We start from the raw sequence: 26635 nt of genomic DNA on the forward strand, positions 1-26635 counted from the left end.
ATGTTTCTTACCCTTCATGTAACATTCTTCTAATATCATCATATGTACATGCCTTCATTATAAAATGTATTTATATAAAAACAAAATAATACAATTTGCTGTATAGTATAATACTAAACAAAAGTATTATAATTCATAGAAAAAGTTCATTAGTTACTTTGTATTAAGATACAAATGCTATAAAAAGATTATACAATTACAATATTACGTTTATTTTAGAGTCTACTTCTAATTGAATTATACACGTAATATCGTTACAATTGTGCAGTAATATTGAAATATGTATATATAATAAATATAATACAACCGTGTTGAGCAAAAAATGTGTAAAGTTCTCAATGTGTTCTTCATTTATTTTTTTTGCAACATGAAAGAATTCATTGAATGTTTTAAACTTTATGCAATAAATTTTGTACTATAAAATATACATATTCATTCATATAATATACAGTGTAGTATTTAGTCTATGATCTAACAAAAAGTTCTTATCCTTTCTTGAATTTAATTAACAATATTGCTAAGGTCTGAAAGATGCTTATCCAAATAAGTGTAGAAATGAAACCATTGTAAACAGTAGGGTTTGAAATTGACCATCCTCTAGCTAGCATAGCTCTCATTGATTCTGTGCTCTTTGTAAGAGGTAATATATAACTGATATATTTCAGTATTTCATGCATTCCTTCAATAGGCCAAATTATTCCACATAACATTACAAATGGTAGGAAGGAACCCATTGCCATGTAAGTAGCACTTTTTTCATTTTCACAGACACAAGCAATAACGAATCCTAAAAATAAAATTTAATAGAATTAATATATTGAATTAATTATTATTATGATTATGAAAGTTATTCATACCAAAACTCATTCCACTCAATCCGGTAAGGACCGTTAGTACAATGATCCAACCAATATTACCTTCCCACGTGATTTGAAAGACGGCGAATGAAAATATCAAAACCATCAATGTTTGACCTAACATTACCACAAATTGAGTTATAATTTGTCCAAAAAGAATTTCCGTTCCTGTCAAACCTATCGGCAAAAAAGAAAAAGCAATTTATAAATCTTATAAATATTTTTATTTAAGCTTTTTATTTGAAACAGTTCTTTTTATTTACCAGAGACTAAACTTCTTTCTAGAAGACCTTCGTTCCTTTCCAACAACATGGCACCGGAAGTCAAGGCGACCGACAAGAAATAGATTATTCTGCAATACAACAATTTTTAAGAAAAATCAAACGGAAAAAAATTTTATAAGTATATATTTAATAATTAATATTTCTTTCTAAATACTTACGTTAAAATAATGCCAGGTGCCGCAAAATCGGTGAAGTTTGGATCCTTGGGACCATAAATCGGTGCTTCAAACTACGCAACGGAAAAGGTATTTTTGAGAAACTTTTACTGTAATTCATTTTTAAATCCTTCGACTTACATGAACCGGTATATTTGTCAGTTTGTTGCTGTAATTGCAGGCTACCGTAGTTTCTCGAGCAAAATCTTGATACGAGCTATAAAAATCTTTTTGAAGAAGCTGGCCAATTTGTTGGTCTAGAAAAAGACCAAGAAGATTTTTCTTTGATGAAACTTCATATATAACCTATAAATTATTTTTTCCTTTTTTGTCCACAAACTCACTAGACATATCCATGACGATGTCCATGTTGGAGTAATTTACATTCCAGTCATCAACATCTTTGCCGTCTTTTATCCTTATTTCCAAGCACTCTGAGTAATTCGCGGGAAACATTATGGCAGCCCAAGCCCATCCTTCCATCACAGCATTTTTTGCATCCATATCGTTGTTGTAGGGTAAAAGAACCATCGATCTGTTCTCCAAGTGCTGTAGAAATCGGCAACTTAACCGCGTCCAATCACAGTCCTTCGTTGGTATACAAGGTTCCATGGTATTATTTAATTCGTGGTTCACTATTGCTATCTTTAGGCCAACTGGGTCTTTACCGATGGATAGGCAGAATAGAACGATCTGCACGACTGGGAGACCGATGATGAATAACATTATGCTAGAAAAAAATATTTAATAGAATTTTATTTCGTTTTAAGATATTATCTTTAAACGACGATCAATTTAACCTTTTAGGTACAGTGCGCCACTATAGTGGATTCCGTGGAAAGCATCAATTTGAACGGTACGCCATTATGATGGCTTCTGTGGATATTATAATTTTGGATTATTATACTTTATTTCTCATTTATTTCGACTAAACCACATTTTCCGTCGTACTATAAAAGCGTTAAAACCAAAAACAAGGAAAACATAGCTTTTTTAAAAAATTTCTTTAGTGTGCAAAGAAATTGATATAAAACGAAGATCGCGGTACCAATATGAAGACGTCCCTGGGAAATATAATGGCGGACGAGCGCGCCGTACCTAATAGGTTAATAGTAACTAATATTTAAATATTTTTCTTTTTTTTTTTATTGAGAGACTTCGTTTTCTATATTATGGGCTTCTTGTGCTATGCTAATTCTCTGTAAGAGATATCTTCCTGCATTTTTTTATTTGAGAATTACTTTTGTTTTTTTGGACTTAAACATTTCTGCAGAGATATTGCAGGTAAAAGTGCTTATATTTAAAAATCGCTTTCTTCTCGAGTTTGATAATTTCTTGGTTTTTCAAGGGGATGAGTAATCTTGAGCCTCGCAATAATTTTGGGAATACGTACCCCACGTTTCGCCACATCCACAAGAAATTCTTCCATATAAGAGCCTTCATGTGCTGGGAGTCGAGCATCTTAAATTTAGAGGAACCTTTCTCTTCCGGTGGCAGTTCTGGTACCTGCTCATCAAATCGAATTTCGATTGAAAAAAAAAATAGCGAAACTGGAAACATAATCACCGAAAGAAAAAATTGAAACGTACGTTTGCATCGTCGATGACGATGCTCTTTCTTCGACTAGATACACTGACGTTGTCGCCGAATTCACCGCTCATTTCGTCCTCTGGATTCTGAAAAATTGCAAATCATAATGGAATTTCAGTTGTATAAATAATAGAAGAAATTGATGAACAAATTTATCAAAAACCAGTAAAAAATTTTGATAAAATATTGAGGGAGAGAGAGAGAGAAAGGATAAACACAGCACTATAAAATTGTAAAAATTATAAGAATTGAAAAATTATCATACAAATTTAGAAAAGACATTACTAATTAGTAGTTCTTTTAAATTTGTGTCAGTATTTAATCAGTATCATTAAAATTACTAGTTAGTGATAAATCTAGTAAAATTGGATAAAAAATTGATTTGTGAAAATAAATTAGTAAATGTAGTGTTTCGTTAGTGGTCAATCGGAGTTAGTAAAGTGTTAATAAAATTTATGAAAATATTGATAAATAAATAAATTAAGGAAAACCACAATTTGTAAGAAATTGGTAAAAAAAAAAAAAAAAAAATAGAAAAATAGTGGAAAAAATATGAAAACGTACAGCTTCAGGAGGAACACCGGTAACACTGCTGAGGATGCTGCTTCTTCTTCGAAGTCCCATATTTTGTCGTTTGCTGAGATTCAAAAATACCTCCTCTAAACTATCCACGTTGTGTATTTCCATTAATTTTGTTGGTGATTCTTCTGCTAGTAATTTACCGCTCCTCATTAAGCCAATGGTGGTAGCCTGCCTCGTTTCTTCTATGTAGTGGGTTGTAATTATGATGGTTTTATTGCCATCCTTTGTTATCTGGACGAGGTGGTCCCAAATACTCTGACGTAGGACGGGATCTACACCCACGGTGGGTTCATCTAGGATCAGCAATTCTGGATCAGCAAGGAGAGCCGCAGCGAAAGATACTCTTCTTTGTTGACCACCGGAGAGATTCTTCACGAAACGGTTCTCTGATGGCAGCTGCAAGAACTGTTTCAAAAGATTCGCGTGAAATATTTTATTTTAGGCCCGAGGAATTAATTTCGTAAATTTCCGCCGAATTAATTTTCTAAATTTCCACGGAATTAATTTTGGAAATTTCCCCGGAATTAATTTCGTAAATTTCCGTCGTATTAATTTCCAAAATTTCCCTGGAATTAATTTCGTAAATTTCCGTCGAATTAATTTCCAAAATTTCCACGAAATTAATTTTGGAAATTTCCACGGAATTACTTTCGTAAATTTCCGCGAAATTAATTTCGTAAATTTCCATGGAATTAATTTTGGAAATTTCAGTGGAATTAATTTTGTAAATTTCCGCAGAATTAATTTCCTAAATTTCCACGGAATTAATTTTGTAAATTTCCGCAGAATTAATTTCCTAAATTTCCACGGAATTAATTTTGTAAATTTCCCCGGAATTAATTTTCTAAATTTCCCCGGGATCAATTTTGTAAATTTCCACGGAAATAATTTCGTAAATTTCCGCCGAATTAATTTTCTAAATTTCCACGGAATTAATTTAAATCTCAGTGGAATTAATTTCGTAAACTAATTGAATTTTTGAGATCATCATTTATGAATTTATCTGTATAATAAAATTGACGTTAAATTAAACAATTACTTGCTTAATAATTTTACGTTTACATAAGAATATTTATAAATCCTAGATCAGTTGATTTGCGAGATTAAGCGTTACATAAACTATTTAAATAAATATTTATAAATAACTCGAATTGCAAAAAAGAAACAATTAAAATGACGTCAGTGTTTGCACTTTATACGCTCAATCATTAATTATCCATGTTAAACTGAGGTGTCGTATCATTTAAATACTTATAATCTGCGTATCACAGAAACGAATGCATTATATTGAATTTATTAATCATGTGTCTGGACAAACAAGTGTATTGGTCATTTTCACGCGTTTTTATAACTACTATTATTTTATAATTACGTTTTCCCCTTCCTTAGGAACGTGTGTTACATCAATCGTTTAAGTCAGTGGTTCTGAACCAGTTAACCTCTTATTAATCAAGAAGGAGATACAATTGAGGAGGAGGTGATTCTACGCGAAAAAACAAATCAAAAATAAAGAATAAAATTTTTCGATTCGAAGCTTCGTTGTCGAGAAAATCCACTTTGAATATCCGAGTACGCTGGTGTACTGATTGCTCATCCTCCTTAGCTAAAGTTAAATGCACGTGCGCTCAGTGAATATTCAAAGTGGATTTTCTCGACAACGAAGCTTTGAATCGAAAAATTTTATTCTTTATTTTCGATTTGTTTTTTCACGTAGAATCACCCCTGTCCCGATTGTACCCAATTCCGATCGAGGAAATTGCAATAGGAATGAATTCAGACTTGCCTTAATGAGAAATTCTAGTTTTACGTCCACTTGTTCGGTGGACATGCCAGCACACCAACCGAAGTAGATGAATGTCTCTCTAATGGAGAATTCTCCGTACAATGCGATCTCCTGTGGCATATAACCCACGCGTGGACCTGGAACACCTGATCCTTTGGACCCTGGTCGACCACCCAGCACCCAGATCTCACCGGAATTTAAACGCCTTCGGCCCACTATGCAGGAGAGTAATGTAGTCTTTCCGCAACCACTGGCTCCAAGCAAACCGTATCTGCATATGGAAATTATCATAATTTTCCGTGGTACATACTGCATATATTATAACTACGCAGTTATCGTTAATTCCGTGTTTTATTACAGCAATTCTGTGTTTTATTATCACATAAATGTATATTAGTATATAATTCATTTTTCTAATCCTATATTATTTCTATACCATATTATTAAACTGTATTATTAATATAGTATATTATTAATATAGACCATATCTTGAACCGTGGGTAATTATCTAACTGTGCTTTATGATATTTGATAATGTTACCCTAATATTTTGATACTTTAAAATTTAAGAAAAATTAACAATAATAAAAAATAATTTTTTTTTCCCCAAAAAATTGGTACATTCCAAATATACCAAGGGCTCTCTCACACTTCATCCCTCATCCCTCATCCCTTGAACAAAAACCTCAATTTCCTTAGCACTTTTCAGATAATCTCACAACGAGTGACAAACTGATCAGAAATCAGCATAAACGAAACATAATCTCCTTTTCCGAAATTCCTTCTTAATAGCTTAGTAACGTTGTTTAATAACAGCCAGGTGGTTTGCATAAAATTCTGCCGCGTCATCCTGCACGAGAAGCTGAAGACAAATAAAGGTAGCTTCACCTTTGTATCGACGTTAATCACATGAAATAAATTCGTTTCGACGAAATCACAGGAAAAGTTTGCCTTGATCAGCTGATCAAGGTCTCGTTAACGAGCATACAGGTTTCGGAATCTCTGACGTGTCCTACGACATGGACTTTGTCATCGGTGGAGGAATAGCGAAACGTGGATCGGTCTCCAGGCGAGGAAGATCAGCGAGGAATCGCCGATTTCTACGCAATCGTACGTGAAATCTTTCTCGATCGGCCAGGTATATAGGTGAAGCAGAGGGGAAATCGTGAATAATAAGAAGGCTGATTTGCATATCGGTTTGCGTTGTCCCGCTGTGATTACCCGTCGATTAAGCGTCGTTCCTGCCAACTTACGGTACATTTTCTTGTGTAAGGTGATCGTTTGGGTTAACAGAAGTCAGAGGACATTTTATGTGAATTTTTAATCGGACGACGTTAAGAAGTTACAATGCAAAGAAGTAGTAGCCAGTGGAAACGGTGGAAAAACTGTATCGACGTTTATTAATCACTTGCGCTGACAAGAAATTCACAGACGTGAGTGCCAGACGTGGGTCCAGTGTTTCTGTGACAATTGCTTGACGACGTGTATAGCACGTCGTTGACGATTCTGCGTAAAAGATATTACGACGTACGGGACACGTCTGTCCAGCGTGAGTGATTAAATGTGCGAACGGTTGGAATTGACCTGACCGTTTAAGGCCACGCAGGTCAAAGACGTCTTCGGAAAACGGGAGACAAAAGACAAAACGCAGAGGAAGAGATTGTCCCCACATCGCTAGGATATAAAGTTTATTTTAGTATTTAGTTTTTTACTACAGCAGATTATAAATACGATCTCGAGACGATGTTGATGTCGTATAGTCCTTTTATTGGAAGTAAGAGGCGTCATAAAGGGAAGTAACGAGTATTCAGTGTAGCTTGTCAATGCTCCGAAATTTTTCAATTATTTTTTTCAAAGAAATGAGGATTTGGGTAGTAGACCATTGTCAGTCGCCATTTTGGAGTGGTACTAGTCGATCGATTATTATTGCTTCCCTTAACCTTTTTAATGTACCTAACCTAACCTCTTTAACCTCTTTTAAGTTAACGTTACATTGATTTGAAAGCAGTGATTATAAAGTAGAATAAAATTCTATTTTTTATTGTTGAGGGATTTTATAGTGAATGGTTCTCCAAATGATTCTAATTTTCTTTCTCCTTATAATAATCATAATTTAAAAACAAACTGAACGTACACACGTGTGAACTCTGATGCCAGTATCGCTGAAGAGGTTAAGTGAATTCTATCTAGAACGAATTTTTATTTCGCATTACGTTTTCATCTCTATCGCACTTCCTTCTACCCTAAGTTATTAAGTTTTGTTCTAATATGCACTAAAATTCCAAGCACACAAGTGCGATCCAAGATTTCCTAACGGATAACGATACGTGGAAAGAACTCGGGTCTTGGAGCAAATTACGAAACTTACATCGCGCCTTTCGGCACAGTCATGTTCATTCCATCCAGGATAATATTCGGATTACTGTTGGGCCCATACTTCTTGAAGGCTCTTCTCACGCACACAGCCTGCCTCCTTCTCGTGTCCAAGTTCGAGGCCTGCGTTTGGAACTGCGCCCTCCGCGTCTTCAGCTCTATGGAAGAGGCCGGTGGTGCACCAGTGTTCTCCATTTCTGTAGCATCGAAGTGAAAATTAGATTTGCAGATGAGATCAGCGTTTCTATTGGCGAAGCATTCAATGAACGTAGGTATTTTAGTTTGTTTATTGCTGGGAGTGTATTAGGTTAAAACGTTAGGTCATTTGGCAAATAATCTTGTGTTTTGGAATGCAACCTTGGATAGGTGAGGATTAATTTTTGCATGATTCTAGGCTCAAAAGTATGCAAACGATACGACACGCATGGTAAGAAGAAAATTCCAAGATCATATCAGTAAAATTAGAAAATAGTTGCGGGATATATCGGAGATATGGACGGTGGTGGCGCTAGTGAGTTAAGTGGAAAATCGATGTAAGGTTGACGGAACCGTGAAAGTGTTAAGTTTCTTGCGTTCGGGTATATGAGTTTAGAATATTAGGAAATGATAATTTTTATTTCACGCATTTTGTAAAGCGTTAGAAAATGAAATTTGTCGCGTTCGGAAATAAAACCTCTCATTTATAAATCTGTAACTTTCAATCAAAGTGAAATAGCATCTGCCGTGTTTGGACATCTAATTTTGGGATAGTAAAAAATCAAATTGTACAATTTTAAAACGCGAAAATGAAAGAGGAAGGAAATCTATCGTGTTGAAATTCTAGATTAATAGTATTAAAATACTTAAATTCATAATTTATGAATAATATTAATACATAATTTACTAACAATTAATTTCGCGTTGCTAGTAATCATCCTGTATCGTATCGTGTAGAATATTTACCAATAAATATTCATATTGGAAATAATAATATCATAAATTAATAACCTTAATTTTAATACTTTATGTTCATCATGCAACTGATGGTTTGCATTAATGCACTAATTAATTATGCATTAATTATTATTATTACTATTAATTAATTTCACGGTACAACCATCCCAAATACACGTTTTCAACGATTTTGCCTAGAATACTCTTTTTCTGATACTAATTTCCATACTAATTTTCTGTAGCAAGTACTTTATGCTAGAGTTGCGTTAAGAAAATTATTGGAACGAAGGAAACGATTTTGCAATCTTTCTATCGAAAATGATCAATTTTCAAGGATCAGTGCAATCTACTCGTCACGTGAGATTTCTAAAATTTGCAACGAAGGTCTTAAATACTTCCTAGTTGGAATAGCTACTGAGTAAGTAGCAAGTAGCAAGTAAAAGTGACTACACAGAAGTTGCATCTGGTTTAAATTGACACTGTAGCACGTGCATTTCCGCATGTATACACTACAACTGAATTAATTCTAGGAAATATGTCACTAAATGTATAATCAGATTTTATTCGAGAAAATGACCGATTTAACGTTAGTATTATAAAACGAGCCTAAGTAGAGTATGTCTGCTTTCGGATATTTCGGTTTGATGATTATCAAAATATGCAACTGCATTTGATAAAATTAATTTCGATTTTTATTCGCATGAAAACACGATTATATATGTAATACGTTTAACTATACATTGTAGATCGTTGATTTTGCTGATAGAATCTGCAAAAGGTAAATTTATGTTCTTTGAAAAGATAAATTTAATTTTTAGAAATCGACTACCTTGTCATTTTAATCATTTAATTTTTTTATATTGGATAATTGTCTGAAAAGTAATTATGGATGAGTCAGAAAATACATTTTTCTAGCTAAAATCAAACTGCCAATTACATATACATATTTGCTATAGTAACTGGGTTGTATTATGATTATGTTCCTTTTGAAAACAGACAAAAATTGTGGAGGAAGAATTTTTAATTGTTTAACAAGAAAATTCTATAGAGTAAATTTTCAAAAAGTGAAAATTCTATTTAAAAATATTTTTTATACTTCTTAAATGTATTCTCATGATTTGGTTTCAATGTATAACCATATCAAATTATTAAAATCTCCCTCTATACCAGCGACTCTCAATTTATAGTATATTCAAAGAATTATGTTTAGTACATTATGCTGCAATTAATATACACTACATAAAAAGGGATTATAAGTGTGTAATTAATAATATTAAATTGGATTAATTAATTATTTACCAATTATTTTTGGTAATCAGAAATTTAAACAGCATATTAAATTTATGCAATTTATAATAAAACATCAATGTATAATAATGTATCATATTATTATTAACAACAATATTAATACTGTAATATATAATATAGTATAGTAATATATATAGTAATATACAATATATAATATTTTAACCTTACCATTGAAAATACCATGTCAATAATTAAAATTTCTCAATTTCGTCAGACACATATATATACATATTTCAATTAACATTAAAATTACTGTGGCTTAAGTAATTGATCATTGTTTAAATTTTCATTCAAAATTCCACGTTCAGTGTTATCGTTTTAGTCACTTGTCTTCGTGATTTTCCTGTCAATTTACGTGTAATAATTTTTTAAAGGTTCCACTGGTTTTTCATTCAACAGTCATCTGACCGTGGTAGGGTCAGTATTAAGGAAGTGTTCGTATACTTATGCAGAGAGCTGTGCATTGACCCTACAACAGCAAACTCAATGACTCCACAGTTTCGCGTAAGATCCCAAAATAATTAACACGTTGACTGCCAACGGTGACCGGTGCTTGTTTCCTCAGGATCAGTGAAGTCATGGTGGTTACCAATGCTTGACAATACTAATTTTCGAAATTTATGATATTTGTTCTACTTTAATAATTTTTTGAAGATTTCAACGACGTAAATAAATAAATAGAGACTTTTGCATAGAGAATCGGTGCTTGTCTCCTCAGTGGGACCATAGTGATTACTAAAAATTGATAATACTAATTTTCCAAATTTATGATATTTCTTTCATCTTAACAATTTTCTGAAAATTTGAACAATGCAAACAAATAGAAAATTTTGAATAGAAAATATTAATAACTTTTGCTATTGTTTCTCTTCCTTCCACTATTTTCTTTTACCACCGTCATTTGTTTCTTTAATGGGGCCATAATGATTACCAGAAACTGATAATACTAATTTTCCAAATTTATAATATTTTTTTCATCTTAACAATTTTCTGAAAATTTGAACAATGCAAACAAATAGAAAATTTTGAATAGAGAATATTAATAACTTTTGCTATTGTTTCTCTTCCTTCCACTATTTTGTTTTACCACCGCCATTTGTTTTTTTAATGGGGCCATAGTGGTTACTAGAAACTGATAATACTAATTTTCCAAATTTATGATATTTTTTTCATCTTAACAATTTTCTGAAAATTTAAACAATCCAAACAAATAGAGAATATTAATAATTATTGCTATTATTTCTCTTCCTTCCACTATTTTCTTTTACCACCGCCATTTATCTCCTCAGTGGGGTCACAGTGCTCACCAGAAACTGATAATACCACTTATCTAAATTTTTCTAAATTTATTTTTCTAATTTCTTTCTAAATTTATTCCTTTCATCTTAACAATTTTCTAAAAAATTTTAACGCAAACGAATAGAGATCGAGGAACCTCGAACATCCTTAAATCCCTTTGAAGGTGAATATACGTCACTCTCAACAGACAACACCACTAATTTTCCCATCATTTCCCTCTTATCCCCATACTGTTCTACAATTCCTCATTACACCCCAATCCCAATGGAAACTTATCGCGGTCCCCGAGGCCGCCATACAAAAAGTGGCAAACCTTCAACGCGTTAACCTTCCTTTCTCGCCTCCACGAAACGGGAAACGAAAAAAAAAAAATTCCACTCTACGTCACTTCCTCCCATCGAAGCCAAACCGAAAATCTGTGTTTCACTAGTCACGGTAGTGACTCATCGACCTCGGGTCCGTAGGAATCTGAAAACTGCCGCGTAGAAACTTGGCGACGAAGGACAAGGCAATGGTGGATCACTCGCGCACGCGTAATCAGTGACGTAATGTCCGTAACAAGCTCTCACCTATCTCCTGGACCAGCTGCCACGAGGAAAGCGACTCGCCTCGATCGGCTTTCGTTCGCCGCGCGTGTCGAGTCAGATACTCGTGTCCTTTTCCTTCGTCGGACGGGCCTCTTACTGCCCTTTCTTTTTCGAAAAATCTCCGACAGTTGTGCAATTTCGGGTCCGGGACTGGTCACGGTCCAAACCGATCTTCAGGGACGCGTCACGGTTCTAGAAAGTGGCCGTAGATCCACGATCGATGATATACAGCGTGGCTTATGGCATTATCGTGATGGGATCGGGGTAATAATATTCAACAAGAACTTATGCACTTGATTATATTTTAAATTCCTTAATCCTCGAAGCATGGTCCTTTACTCAACGGTAACGGAGTCTTCTGAGATTCCACACTGATAGGAATATCAATGTGTCAGTGGAAACTAGCGTGCTCGCGACCCCCACCCTTACTCCACTACCCCCACCACTCTCTGAAATAGCCAATGAAGAAATTGATAGAACTTCACGGAGATCGAGATATCTAACTGTAAACATTTGTTCGGTTGAAATATACACGTGGAACGAAGTGATGCTATCTAGTGCATCTATAAAATGTATGTACATGCTACGTGCGAAATAAAGTGGTTTGAGTGCAAATCGTATAACTGGAGTGCGTAGTTGCCTAATATCGAATATAGATTCTAGATTTCGAGTGATAATTGTGGTATTTAGTTGACATAGTATTGGAAAGGCAGTTTTTTAATGGTTTTCCTAATTTTTCTTCGATTTTGAGGGCCCATGTGCGAAATAAAGCGACCAGAGTGCAATTCGTATAAAGATACTGCGCAATTATCAAATATCGATTGTAGATTCTAGATTTCGACTGACCATTTCGATATTTCGTTAAAATAGCGTGAAATGGATTGTTTTTTAATAGTTCTGTCAATTTTTTTTCGATTTTGACGTGTCATGTGTAAAATAAAGCGACGGGAGTGCAAATTGTATAAAGATACTGCGCAATTATCAAATATCGATTGCAGATTCTAGATTTCGACTGTCTATTTCGATACTTCGTCAAAATAGAATTGAATAGATTGTTTTTTAATAGTTCTGCCAATTTTTCTTCGATTTTGACGTGTCAGGTGTGAAATAAAGCGACGGGAGTGCAATCGTATAAAGACACATACAGCGTAGTTGACTATTATCGATTATAGATTCAAGATTTCGGTTGTCTGTTACGATATTTGGTTAATATAGCTTTGGAAAGGCAGTTTTATAATAGTTGTCCTAATATTTCTTCGATTTTATTGTGCCATTTGCGAAATAATATGGCGGAAGTGCAAATAGTATAAAGATACTGCGTAGTTACCTATTATCGATTGTAGGTTCTACATTTTGTTTGTTAATTACAATATTTAGTTGAAATAGCATTGAAGAGGAAGTTTTTTAATAGTTTTCTCAATTTTCTTTCGATTTTGACGTGGCATGTGCGAAATAAAGCATGGGGAGTGCATATCCTATAGAAATATTGCGTAGTTATCTAATATCGATTATAGATTTCAGATTTCGATCGTCAATTACGATATTTATTTATCATCGCTTTGGAAGGCCAGTTTTTTAATGATATTCCCAATTTTTATTCGATTTTAAAGTGAATTCATCGATGATCAATTCATTTGTATGAAGTACAGTGGTGTGAGTGCAAATCGTATAACGATAGTGTGGAGTTATCGGATATCGATTATACTCTCATCAAACTCACAATTTTCGAAAACTGACGGTGATGATGCTATTTCAATTACTAATCAGAAAAGTAACTTCCACATGTATTATTCGATGGATATTACAGATTAAAATTCGTGTTAATTAGTGTAATTGGAAAATCATCACATAATAACGAATTAGCTGTGCAGAAATAAACATTATGTTTGGAATTTGTGAACATTGTTTACATTAATTTTATTGGTACTTTTATAGTGATAATTGCTGCATAACTGTCCCTATAGCAATTAATAATTTCTTTTTATCGTATAATATAGGTCATTCAGAGGCTAAAATGGTTAACTTAATTTTTGGAATATTTAAAAATTTAAATAGCGAAATATCTCATTGATATTTAATTTCTTATATTGAAAATGAATTTCTAATTTTTCTTTTTTCCTGATAATCAGTTTGACAAATGAAATGGTTCAATATATTATGTACAGTGTAGTATACTATATATGATATAGTATTTATAATATAATAATTTATGCAATATAGTATCCAAAATAAATTTCAACTTTTCATTTTATGGAATTAATCAATTTGATAGATGAGTAGTTATATACACGTATATTATATACATGTAATATAACTATACCATATAATAATATATAATAAAATAATAATGCAATAATCGTAATATAATAATAATATAATATTATTTTATTATTAATTTTTTATAAATACTGTTATATATGATGCTTAGGTATAAAATATACTGATGATATAAGTATGATATAAGCTTGGAAGATGAAAATGATTAAAACTTAGTATAAAAGTTGTTAGTATAAAAGTTGTTAATTAAACATCTTCCTGGCAAATGAAACCATCGATTAGCATTTTATATGTACACATATCTCTTCCCTTTAAAATTGAAAGTCTTTTTTCAATGAAATATTCATCGATTTTGAAACTCCTTATATAGACCTGAGAAATAATTTTTCTAACTTGCGCAATAATTCGTTATGTAATAATCTTTGTGAGTTATCGGTAATACACCTTCGACATCGTGTATCTCGTTTCCTTTCCTTTTCATTTAATAAATATTTAGGAAGTCTTAAAGAAATCGACTAATTAATTCTTTACCATGGATAATAAAATAGGAAAGGATTAGCAGTATCGTTAATCCGTATCGTCTATGACGATATAATCTAGAATTTAATATACATGATATACATTATTTTTCAAATCATTCTATTATTATTGATAATCAAACATGCCAATCTAGCCTTAACGTGTTAAAAAGTTATTATTAATAATTCTACAGATTTCACAATGATCAGCTTTTAAATTCATAGACTCGAAATTAGTTGAAGTTTATTCAATAAACTTGTTTGAACGAGAGAGAAACACGTAATTGCTCGACAAAAGCCTGTTAAAGCAACTTTTTATTCTCTCATTGATGTCACCGATGATAATTGCATTAAAAATTCAAAATTTATTTTAATGACGCCTTCGTTATTCAAATACACTTCTATTTATATCAACGAAGACTTGGTTTCTGAATTATATTAGAAATTATATTAAAATTTATAGTTGAATTACCAACTCTTGCCAACTCAATTATGTCCATACCAACATTTTAATTACATATTGTCAACTTAATTATATTAAAAATTATATTAAAATTTATATTTTAGTTACATCTTGCAAACTTGATTATACTAAAAATTATATTAAAATTTATAATTTCATTTCCAACTCTTACCAACTCAATTATGTTTATATCAATATTTTAGTTACACATTGCCAACTTAATTATATTAAAAATTATATTAAAATTTATAGTTTAATTACCAACTCTTGCTAACTCAATTATATTAATATTAATATTTTAGTTACATCTTGCCAACTTAATTATATTAAAAATTCTATTAAAATTGCTATTTCAATTGCATCTTGCCAATTTAATTATATTAAAAATTGTATTAAAATTTATATTTCAGTTACATCTTGCCAATCTGATTATGCTAAAAACTACATTAAAATTTATATTTTAATTATGTCTTGCCAATTCAATTATCTTACAATTCATATTCTATTTACGCCTGGCCAACTTAACCATATAAAAAATTAATTACACTAAAATTTACATCAACGACTCCTTAATTACTCACAATTGGTTGATTTAAAAATTATATTGCAATATATTCCATTAATATTATAATTAAAATTATATTATATTCCATGCAAAAATTAAATTATATTCCAATAAAATTGGTAAATATCGACAACATCGTGGCTAATTACGTGGAAAATTACGTCGAAAACGTATAGAGCCAGGAGCGTATTTGTCAAACAGATTGACAAATATCCTCGAGCTCTTGGCAGGCTCGAGGCCGAGTAGGTTCGTGCAAGTTCATTGAAAAATAGCCGTCCACGCGAAAGTTCAAAGAAATGGAAAGTGATTAGACGTAACCTTAGATAGACGTTTCTTTCGCAACCTGCCAGTCCCAAGGAAGCAAAGGCTACGGTAGAAATCCTCCTGACACAGTGTGGAATATTCGAACAGATTTGAAACATTCCAATTTATGATTCGAGATAATTAATCTTAAGATTAATACCAGTGATGAATTTTGCAAAATATTTTTCTGCCGAGATTATACTATAGTTTGTTACAAAATGCCAGACCAAACAAATTTTCAGTGTTTATATTAATATATTGTATGCAAATTTTATATACAGAAATAATTAAAAATAATAAAAAAATAAAATAATAAAAAGAAATAACAAAAGAATAATATATATAATAAATTATATATATATATATTCTTCAATTCTATTATTCTTATTTATTTTTTCCTTCGCATTAAGATTATTATTTAATACAAATATAGTACACTTTCTTGAATGATATATGAGGTACTACTTTGTTTCGAAAATGTAACGAATTTTTAATATATTATTTTTTAAATATTTATTTTAATAATTAAAATCTGGCTGGAATTAGAATCTGATAGAAATTGTTTATTGTATTGGGTTTGGTATATAAATAAATAAAAAATATAGCAATTTTTGTGCAATATTTTTGTCAACAAAAATAGTATAGTCGTATAGTAGTAACTTTCCTCAGTAAAATCAAATTTGATTTACAATCCTGTGATTTTTGTTTCTCCAGATACGATACTTCGAAGTTACCCAAGAAATTTGTAAGTCATGAAAATTCAGTCAAATATTTAAGCGGAGAAGTTGAAAACGAGAATCACGAGGTGCGAAAATCATTTTGTCACGCATTATACTATAACAATCACGACAGAAAAATATTTTTGCTTTCGAAGCAGTAACATTCTTTTTCGAAACGCTATAGCATCAAACTATGGACTATGAATAAAATATGAATACCAATATTTGCAAAATATTTTGAATTCCGGCCTTTTATTCTCGTCAGCTTGAAATCCAGCACGAATGGCATGTTTTTCGATTTCATTGAAATATTTCAAAAGATTTATGTCAGTTTTAAAGATTAGGTTTCTTAATAAAGAAGCATAAAATAAAAATCAAATTTACCTCAGTTATTTTTAAATGATTGTTTAATGATTGCATTATTTTTCACGATACTTAGATATAAGTGTATCTTGAAGTATTAATGTAATTTTTCTCTCTCTTCAATTATTCTAAAAATTATTTATTCCTCGAAAATTAATGACGAAGGAGATATTAATTTACAATCCAATTAATAATCCAATTAAACACTAAAGCTATCAAATCAGTCAAAATGAATTCTCGAATTTTTTATTTTTCCAGTTACTGAAAATATGAAATAGCATTTTTATAAAATTAATATTGATCCTTATTGAAATAGAAATATAATTATACATACTTAATTATTTGCACTATATCACATTAATTATTATTACCAGAATTTTTGTATTATATATAAAATTTACATATAATTAGATACATTATAGGTGTTGAAGAAACTAGAATATATTTTTATTCTTGAATTTTGAATCATGAAAATCATTTTTGAAAAAATTCCCTAGCTATAAAATTCCCTAGTATTTCATAATTTCTTGAGAACTGATAAAAATGATCTAAACGTCGTAACTTTATTTTACAAATTTCCTTTATACATTATTAAATGGCACAATTATTTTCAAAGCCAGCAATAATTGGTGTTTTCACTTAGGAAATGAATGGTAATAAAAAGTTATGGAAAATGGAGAGCAATAGACTTTTAAAAAATTTATATTAATTTGAAATTAAATACCATGATCGATCTGACCACGTCTTCGACTGCTGCCATAATCGTGGGATTAGTGAACTTTGGCCATTTTAAAATGGCCATGGGGGATTTTCGTTCTTGGATTCCCTTACGTGCCAGGAATTGAAACAAACCGCTTTAAATCCGAATCTTTCATTGAACAAAATGGATATAAGCTTGCTTTTATAACTGATGAAATATTAATTGCGACAAAATATTAATGAATTGAGAAATTGCTTGGAAATTGTACCGCGATTACGACGACAATAAAGTTTTACACTTCTTGACATCATGCTATTGAGCACGTGTAGAAAATAAAGAAGTTTGTGACTTTTCAAAGAGTCATGGATATCAAAAATGGAATAATTAATAAGCAGCTAATATGCTAATTGACTTGCAAATATTTAAAACATACGTACATATATTTATACTTACATAAATTATATCGGCTATAGTACGCAAAAAGTTTATTTACACTGGTTTACTAGTTAATGTTAATTATACTGAGTTCTATTACGTCAAATAAATAATGTTATACTAAGTTGATGATGATTGGTATAATAAATCAATTCAGTCATAGTCATAAATTAAATATTTTTCTTTGATGTTGCTTATTTTAAATTTTAATTTAATCATTTATTAAATAGTAATCGTCTCAAATGATAGAAATAGCAATCAATAACGATTATTTCTTTAATAAATTAATCTAAGTATAATTGTCAATGAAATATCTCCCTTTGTTGCTTTTCACTTTAAATTTCGTAATTGTTAAATTCAAGATCGTTATATTTGGAAATTTATTATCCTAGTATATTTCATGCTGTATTGCTATTATCTAAAACACTTCTTACCCTTTCCTTCGGCAATTTCAGTTGCGAGAAGTTAATTAAAGCGAGTCCGCTTACGATTTAAATTGCCAAGTTAGCGTGAAAGCTGAGGTGTTTTAAGCAGTTATGAAAGATCTTTCTGTTTTGAAATTTCGCTGCGTTTTAGTAGTGGTAACAATCGTTGCAAAATTCTAATATTGTTACAGCGCTCTCGAAACAAAAATTAAAGAAATAAATAAATAAATAAAATAAATTGTAAATGAAATGGAAGAGTAATATAAATTTTTAAATAACATTTAAATTACAGCGATGTTAATATGATTGTACTAATTATTATATCGAGCCAAAATTCTTTTATAAGAAATTTTTGTTCTGTCTTTGTTCTGCTACATTTAGCAAAGTTCTTATAAAAATTCTATTAAGAAAATAAAATAAAATAAATTATAAATGAAAAAGAATAATAATATAAATTTTTAAATAACGTTTAATGTTAATATGATGGTATCAATTATTATACTGAGCCAAAATTCTTTTATAACAAATATTTGTTCTGCTTTTGTTCTGTTTTATTTAGCAAAGTTCTTATAAAAATTCTGTTAAAAAAAGAAATAAATTAAATTATAAATAAAATAGAAGAATAATATAAAGTTTTAAATAACATTTAAATTACAGCGATGTTAATATGATTGTACCAATTATTATACTACACCAAACGATTTTTATATAAAATATTTGTTCTGCTGCATTTCGCGAAGTTCTCACAGAGATTCTGATATTTCACCAAGAATGCATTCAAATTGAATGTATTCGACTGATACCGGCACGAAACATCGTTTATATGATAATCTTAATAAATATTTCATCGCATCGACAACATATGTAAATGTCGTGCCTACACATAACATTAAAGGTAATCGAATGATAATATAAGGCGATTTAACGAACACATTTGAACATTCTGCTCGTATTGCGTTCCAAATTACAAAGAAAATTTTTCCAAAACAGACGCGACTTTATTTTTCTTTCAAATTTTACCCTTTATTTACATAATTCTTTTCCAAATTTAAACCTGCATAATATCGTGCATCCAATTGTAGTCTCATAGGGGTTACCCTTAACCCCTGTTAACCCATAGGGGTTAATGCATTGCATGATACCCTTCATTATCTATCAAATACACATAATTTTTATTATAAAAGAAAATTACCACTTCTCTCTTCGCTACACTTTAAATTGCTCTTCGAATTCTTTTCAATTTTCAATCACCATAAACGACCTTCGTCTAAAAAGAAGAAAAAGAAATGAAAAATAAAAACCAAGATACGTATCTCTTCTTTAAAATGTACTTTACATTCCTTCCATATTCTTTCTCTGTTATAAAACAAGAATTCTCGTAACTGGTAAGCGCGTTTCGAAAGTTTGGATCACTTCGATGCTATGAAGTAACTTCGATTAAATTTTACTATATGCTTCCATTAATCATTCGCAATGTATGCACAATGGGGTAACAAGTTACGCCGTTGCGTAAGGTGTGCCGTAATCGACAAACAGAAACACGAATTCTGGTATTAGTTATATTTCGGACAGCGATTCCAAGCAATTCCCACTTTGTTTTCCCGCTTCGAACGAGACATACGAGGAACACGTTTGTACCGGGTATCTCTCTTTTTACAGCGTTCAATGTGAACCGGATAATTAAACGATTAACGTCGGCCAAATAAACAACCCTATTACTGTAATTAACAGCTTACTTACGTTCTATAGACAGCTCATAAATGAAAAAGAAAAACTTTTCTTTCTACAATCTGATACAAATTTCCAAAGCTACATCTTCGTTATAATATAGTACTTAATTATTATTTCTATCCAAAATTTAAATATCCAAAGAATGACATTTTATCCTCATTTATTAATCTTATTTATTTATTTATCCTCAGACAATTCGGATAATTTTTATTTATTATTAAATTCTCTGTCTTAAATTCTAATTATTTATTATTCAATTCTCAGATTCCCTAGTCGTTAGGGTTACAAGGGTTACAAAGTACCCCTTCCTCGTGATCACAATTTAACACGAACGATACGAATGGAATCTGTCATTAGAGGTTAACATAGGTTTTATCGAATTATAATTAATTATCCTGTGTTCACCTACTGGACCACTAAATTACTTGGTCCTTTTAGCAACACTAACTAACCTGTAACGCAGACTCAACGACAGAACAGCAGCTTCCTCAGGGACGAGCAATGGGTGCCTGGAGTCAGTTGCATCTCATGGTTCGAACGTTCACCATCGACCGCATGTTCATCGACGAAATTTCACCATTGTTTCTCTGATCACTTTCAGTAGAAGGCTCCTATGATCCCACTGACTCCGAGGAATTGGAATAATGGAAGTAATCCCGGACAGAGCGATATTCCCGAAAGCTGGCACAGCTAGAGTCTCTTCACACGGCGCAAGGACTGTCTGAACGAACCAGAAGTCCTCTTACTGTCACTTCTCGCTTGGAAATTCCTTTCACAGCTCGGTCGACGAATTTGAGAATCGACACTGGCCACGGGGACGACGGTGGAAGAACTGGATACAGGAAACAGGTGTCGCGGAGTGGCCTGGTCGCAGTGCCACTGAGAACTGACTCGGCTGGCCACAGAATGGAGAATCAAATGCTTGTGCAACACGTCGGAGCCGTGTTCACCATCACGGCAACGGTCAGACCAGTTTGCAGTGGGGGCAATCGCGGACCTCGGCTATTATGAACACACGTTCGCCGTATATTCGCGGGCTGAAGACTTTTCCGGGGCACCGGGCGCCATCCTTCTCTGACAGGCTTCTCGCCTGTGCGATGGCAGATCGCTCAGGGTTCAACGACGCGTCGGGATTTCGCGCTTCCGAACGCTAGCTCAGGGTTTTAGCCCTTTGTACTCGAGAGGTGCCCTTCGGTCGCCATTTGATAAAATTTCGGAACTCCTTGTTAATTAATATATTGTAGAATACCCAAAGAAATCGCGAATCGGTTATTGCCAAGAAAAACAAATTGTAAACCGATCGAAATCTTCTAGAAGCAAATCGAAAAGTTATTCTATATAACAAAATTAAGTTGCACGACTCCTCTACGGGGAGGTGAAGCGTAGGTTAAGGAAAGCGTAAAAGCGTGGTCCTTGACAACCAAAACAGAGTCCTTTGAAATCGGTTGTGACCAGCACAAGCGTGAGTCGCTTGGTGTTGGAAAGAGAGTTTTAAAAGAGTGCGTCTTTGTGTGTTTTCGTTATCTTGGTGTTCTTTCCCTGAGTTAAATCAGTTTACGAGTTTTGAGTTTGCGTTATCGCGTTCTTGTTCTTTCGTGAATTTTCGGTGTCTCGAGACCAGTTTCGCTATCCTATGATATCAGCTTTAAAATAATGTAAGTGTGCGAGGTATCGAAATTAAATAATTCTACGTGTTAATTATTATACGATTTCTTATTTAGTGTTTAAAAAATATCATCAGCCTTATAGCAGAATATTTTTCAACTCGTGTCCCTCTTTAGCCGAAAAATCGTCGAGCTCAAAGAGTTAGGACTCCAAAGAACTTGGTTGCGGGATTCGAGATGAGAGTTTGAACGTCAGATTTCGAGATGCATTGACAGGTTTAATAGTTGAGATTTAACACTAGAACTACCGATCTTTAATGGGCGCCTAACTATAACGTGCACGGATTATAGTAATTTCAGCGGTACGATGAATACGAGTGAATATATTGATTACAGTTCTTTCTTAACCCTTTGCACTCGATGATATTTGGCTAGAGAAGAGTAGAAATTCAAAGATTCTCTACTAAAAAACTGACGATACTTTTTTGAGCAGTAAATAAAGAATTGTATAATAATAGAATTGTGGAATTATTTGACTTCGATACTTCGCACACTGTTGCATTACGTTAAATTTGATATATTAATTAATATCGATCTTCCAAATTTTATGAAATGGTCACTGAAGCTCACCTCTCGAGTGCAGTGGGTTAATATGAGTTGATACTAATTTTATCCTTAAAGCAGGTGTACGTGTTCGGTGATTGCAGAAAGGAAAATTCTGGGACCAGTCGTTTTGACTGGGTTGGTAGTTTTAGTGTTAAGATTTAACTCGAAGCTGCTTCTAGCAAAACCAGTCAAAATGACTGGTCTTGTAAATTGGACTTATGAAATACGTAATAATAGAATATTTTTCTATTTATTGATTTATTACTATCTTGTAAAAAGAATTTCATAGTATCGAATTGTAACAAAAGATTATTCGTCATATTTCTTACAAATGTATTTTGTCTTCAGAGTGCATTTTTCGCATACATACTTTTTACACGTATTACAAATGTTGGTAGTCTTGTTATTATTACAGTACCCTATTTGGCTTCAGGATATCGTGTCCAGCATTTGGGATCCAGAGATCCAAAGTCGAAGATTCAAGATGTGCGATTCGAGATTCAAGGAACAGGATTTAATATGCATGAGACAGAAGCTAGTATTTCAGATTTCGAAATCTATTAATTGGTATTCGAGATTTAAGGTTTAGGATATCGTGTCCAGGATTCGGGATCCAGAGATCGAAAATCGAAGATTCAAGGTTCAAGGGACAGGATTTAAATTGGATGAGATAGGAGTTAGTTAAAATTAAAAAATCTATGATCCAAGATCCAAGATTTGAAGACTTAAGATTCAGGATTTCAGACTTTTAAAATTCCAGGATCCAAGATCTGAAGATTTAAATTTCCGAATTCGAAATTTAGAATTTAGTGTTTCAAATTCGAGATTTAAGATTCAAGATCTAAAATTTAAGATTATAGTTTCAGAATTATGAAATCGAAGATTCAAGACTTGAAAATTCTTTATTCAAGATTCAAAATTTGAAGATCTAGGATCCAAGACCTGAAAATTAAAAATTGAGGATACGAAATTCAGGATTTTGTGCTTAAAATTCAAGATTTAAGATCCAAGATCTGAAACTGAAGATTATGGATTCAGAAATTTCCGAATTCGAAATTTAGAATTTAGTGTTTCAAATTCGAGATTTAAGATCCAAGATCTAAAATTTAAGATTATAGTTTCAGAATTATGAAATCGAAGATTCAAGACCTGAAAATTCTTTATTCAAGATTCAAAATTTGGAGATCTAGGATCCAAGACCTGAAAATTAAAAATTGAGGATACGAAATTCAGGATTTTGTGCTTAAAATTCAAGATTTAAGATTAAAGATCTGAAACATAAGATTATGGATTCAGAATTCTAAAATCTAAGATCCATGATCTTCGAAAAATAACCTTCCAAAAATTTTTAATTCATGATTCATTATTCACTGTTCAAAATTCCAGAATTTAAGATTCAATATCTGTAATTTAAGATTCAGGATTCGGACTCTAATTTCCAAAGTTTAAAATACATTTTACAGTGTTACATTATCGTCGAATGGAAGAACCGTTGAACTTCTCTTTTTCGTCATCAGCAGACTACGGCTCGAATTCCCTGAAGAGATTTCAGTCGTTTTTGTGCAGCCATCGGCGATTCGAGGTTCTCGAAACTAGTTAGGGTGGAGGGGTCCGTTCTTTTTGGTCGAATTTAAGAACGAGTCCGGTCGGCTATTGGATTCAAGATTGCTTCTGCTAATTCCTACACAACAGTGGAATCTTACAGAATGAGTTTGCAATATCGGCAACTGTGTTTGGAAAATTTTTCCCGCTAGAAAGAAACACTTTACATTTAGATCGAGAGGCATGGATATAAATCATGCCTACAAATCAAGGATATAAATCATCTCGCAGGAGAGGCAGTAAACGTTCCTTTTATAGGGAAAATAGCAACTCGAGACACCGTTTCAAATGTTTCCATTTCACAAGACGAATTCCGCATCGCAATGTGAATCTTTCCGAAAAATTTCGAAACTTTACCATCGACCTTCCTCATTCCTTAACTTCTCGAACGCATACCAAATCTTTCCTCGTGGAGTCCGAATAAATCCACCATTTGCGATTCTACTTTGTGTCAAAATTGCAGGATTAATGCTAGATTAATTCTATGCCGACAGAGATCCGCGAGTCTGATATCAACGATTCGTTTTTAATAAAACAGGTTTATTTAACTAAAATATTACACTAGGTTTCTCTCAAACACTCGATCCTCTATTCGCTATGTCTCGACTACACGCGTTCTGCCTCATCCGTGCCTTTGCATCCTTATTTAAAGCCTAACACTCTCTCTTTTCATAGACAGGCTTTCTTTCTTGATCACTCGATTCAGTCATACATATCCCGTCGAAATGATTCCTTCTCGAGCATTCCTATGCATTCGCTTAGAGGAGAGTGCAAGTCCTTCGGGTCACCGATTTGGTTCAAACTTTGCAGGTTTATAGATCTCGTCATGCAGTTCATATACCATTACAGGGGCAACTACTCGTTAGTTTTGAACCAGCAAAGTTTGAACGAAATCGGTGACCCGAAGGACTTGCACTCTCCTTGTTAGAGGAAAGAACGCACACCTATTCGCTCCGCTATCACTCTTAACACGTTAAACTAGGGACCCTAGGAACCGGCGCTAAACCTTCCGTTCAGGCCTCGACGGTCCGTACGGCCTGGAATAGGGCCGGAATGACGGCTAACTGTGGCGTGAACAGAACGGCACGTAAAATCGACGTGACATTTAACGTGTTAACCATTTGCACTTTTCCTCGAACCCTTCAGCCAGGTTCTTATAGGCCCTATGACGACCCATTGCGTCACTCAGTCCTGCTTCGAAAATTGATAATCTTGATGGCTCCTCGTAGCTATTCGAAGACTACAATACCTCGTAGGCTGTAGAATAGATCGCCTAACGATTCCAATCCAGTGGTGAGCATAGCCACCTACTCACCAAGAGATAGGTCTATTCGAAGGCTACAATACCTCGTAGGCTGCAGAATACGATTCCAATCCAGTGGTGAGCATAGCCACCTACTCACCAAGAGATAGGTCTATTCGAAGGCTACAATACCTCGTAGGCTGCAGAATACGATTCCAATCCAGTGGTGAGCATAGCTACCTACTCACCAAGAGATAGGTCTATTCGAAGACTATGATACCTCGTAGGCTGTAGAATACGATTCCAATCCAGTGGTGAGCATAGCCACCTACTCACCAAGAGATAGGTCTATTTGAAGGCTACAATACCTCGTAGGCTGTAGAATACGATTCCAATCCAGTGGTGAGCATAGCCACCTACTCACCAAGAGATAGGTCTATTTGAAGGCTACAATACCTCGTAGGCTGCAGAATACGATTCCAATCCAGTGGTGAGCATAGCCACCTACTCACCAAGAGATAGGTCTATTCGAAGACTATGATACCTCGTAGGCTGTAGAATACGATTCCAATCCAGTGGTGAGCATAGCCACCTACTCACCAAGAGATAGGTCTATTCGAAGACTATGATACCTCGTAGGCTGTAGAATAGATCGCCTAACGATTCCAATCCAGTGGTGAGCATAGCCACCTACTCACCAAGAGATAGGTCTATTCGAAGACTACAATACCTCGTAGGCTGATAGATCCCGATGCAAGGTGACGCCATTCAAATAAAGACTCCTCTCACATACTCGACAGAATAATTTCTTCTCCCCTTTTTTCCAATACGCTATGATCCTCCTGTAACGTTATCATTACAACTGTGCATATTAACATTAGGCATGTACGCACAGTGAATGACGTAACGTCATAAATCGTGTGCAAAAACTTGGTTACAAGCTACAGACGTACGTCAAGGGAACGGAATAATTTAACATTACCGAAAGAAAATGGAAAATTTGCTGGAAATATATCTCACTGGCATAAGGAGCATGAAGGACATCGATATGTGTGGGTAGATCGTGGAATGAGCGCGAAATGGAGGAAAGTGCAGAGGAATTGGAGCTCTTCGGATTAACGTTTCGAGGATTGTGGGTGTATACATGGAAGCACGCGCTGTGTTACAGAATACTTGCGTAATGGTGAAGGATTACCATGACGGATACATAATTCGCGAATTTTTTTACTTTCGTCGGCGTGCAGCCGAACGTCGATTATGCGAACGACAGTCTCGCCTGTGCAAGCGTCGAAGTCACCGGGGAGCCCAGACGGATCATCGCTCTGGAACG

General features: G+C 33.3%; 1 protein-coding gene across 1 annotated transcript; it reads right to left on the reverse strand.

Annotated features, from left to right (window-relative positions):
- Window positions 1–354: 354 nt before the first annotated feature.
- Window positions 355–21174, reverse strand: LOC108554886 (ABC transporter G family member 20). The gene is made up of 12 exons (XM_017910300.1): window positions 20703–21174; window positions 7620–7821; window positions 5252–5522; window positions 3451–3873; window positions 2886–2972; window positions 2690–2802; window positions 1641–2026; window positions 1438–1553; window positions 1300–1370; window positions 1121–1209; window positions 858–1034; window positions 355–787 (listed from the first exon to the last, which is right to left on the reverse strand). Exons 2-12 carry the CDS (start codon window positions 7817–7819, stop codon window positions 486–488), a joined length of 2235 nt encoding a protein of 744 aa, XP_017765789.1. The 5' UTR covers window positions 7820–7821; window positions 20703–21174; the 3' UTR covers window positions 355–485.
- Between the last annotated feature and the right edge of the window lie 5461 nt (window positions 21175–26635).

The sequence above is a fragment of the Eufriesea mexicana genome, unplaced genomic scaffold, assembly GCF_001483705.2.
Source record: "Eufriesea mexicana isolate 0111107269 unplaced genomic scaffold, ASM148370v2 scaffold92, whole genome shotgun sequence".
NCBI classification, from domain to species: domain Eukaryota; kingdom Metazoa; phylum Arthropoda; class Insecta; order Hymenoptera; family Apidae; genus Eufriesea; species Eufriesea mexicana.

Coding starts and splice junctions, on each gene's coding strand:
- LOC108554886 (XM_017910300.1), bottom strand. CDS start 7,819: ATGGAGAACACTGGTGCACCACCGGCCTCTTCCATAGAGCTGAAGACG. Junction 2,803..2,885: donor TCGTCATCGACGATGCAAAC/GTACGTTTCAAT, acceptor TTTGATGAGCAG/GTACCAGAACTGCCACCGGA. Junction 1,554..1,640: donor CATCGTCATGGATATGTCTA/GTGAGTTTGTGG, acceptor GTCTTTTTCTAG/ACCAACAAATTGGCCAGCTT.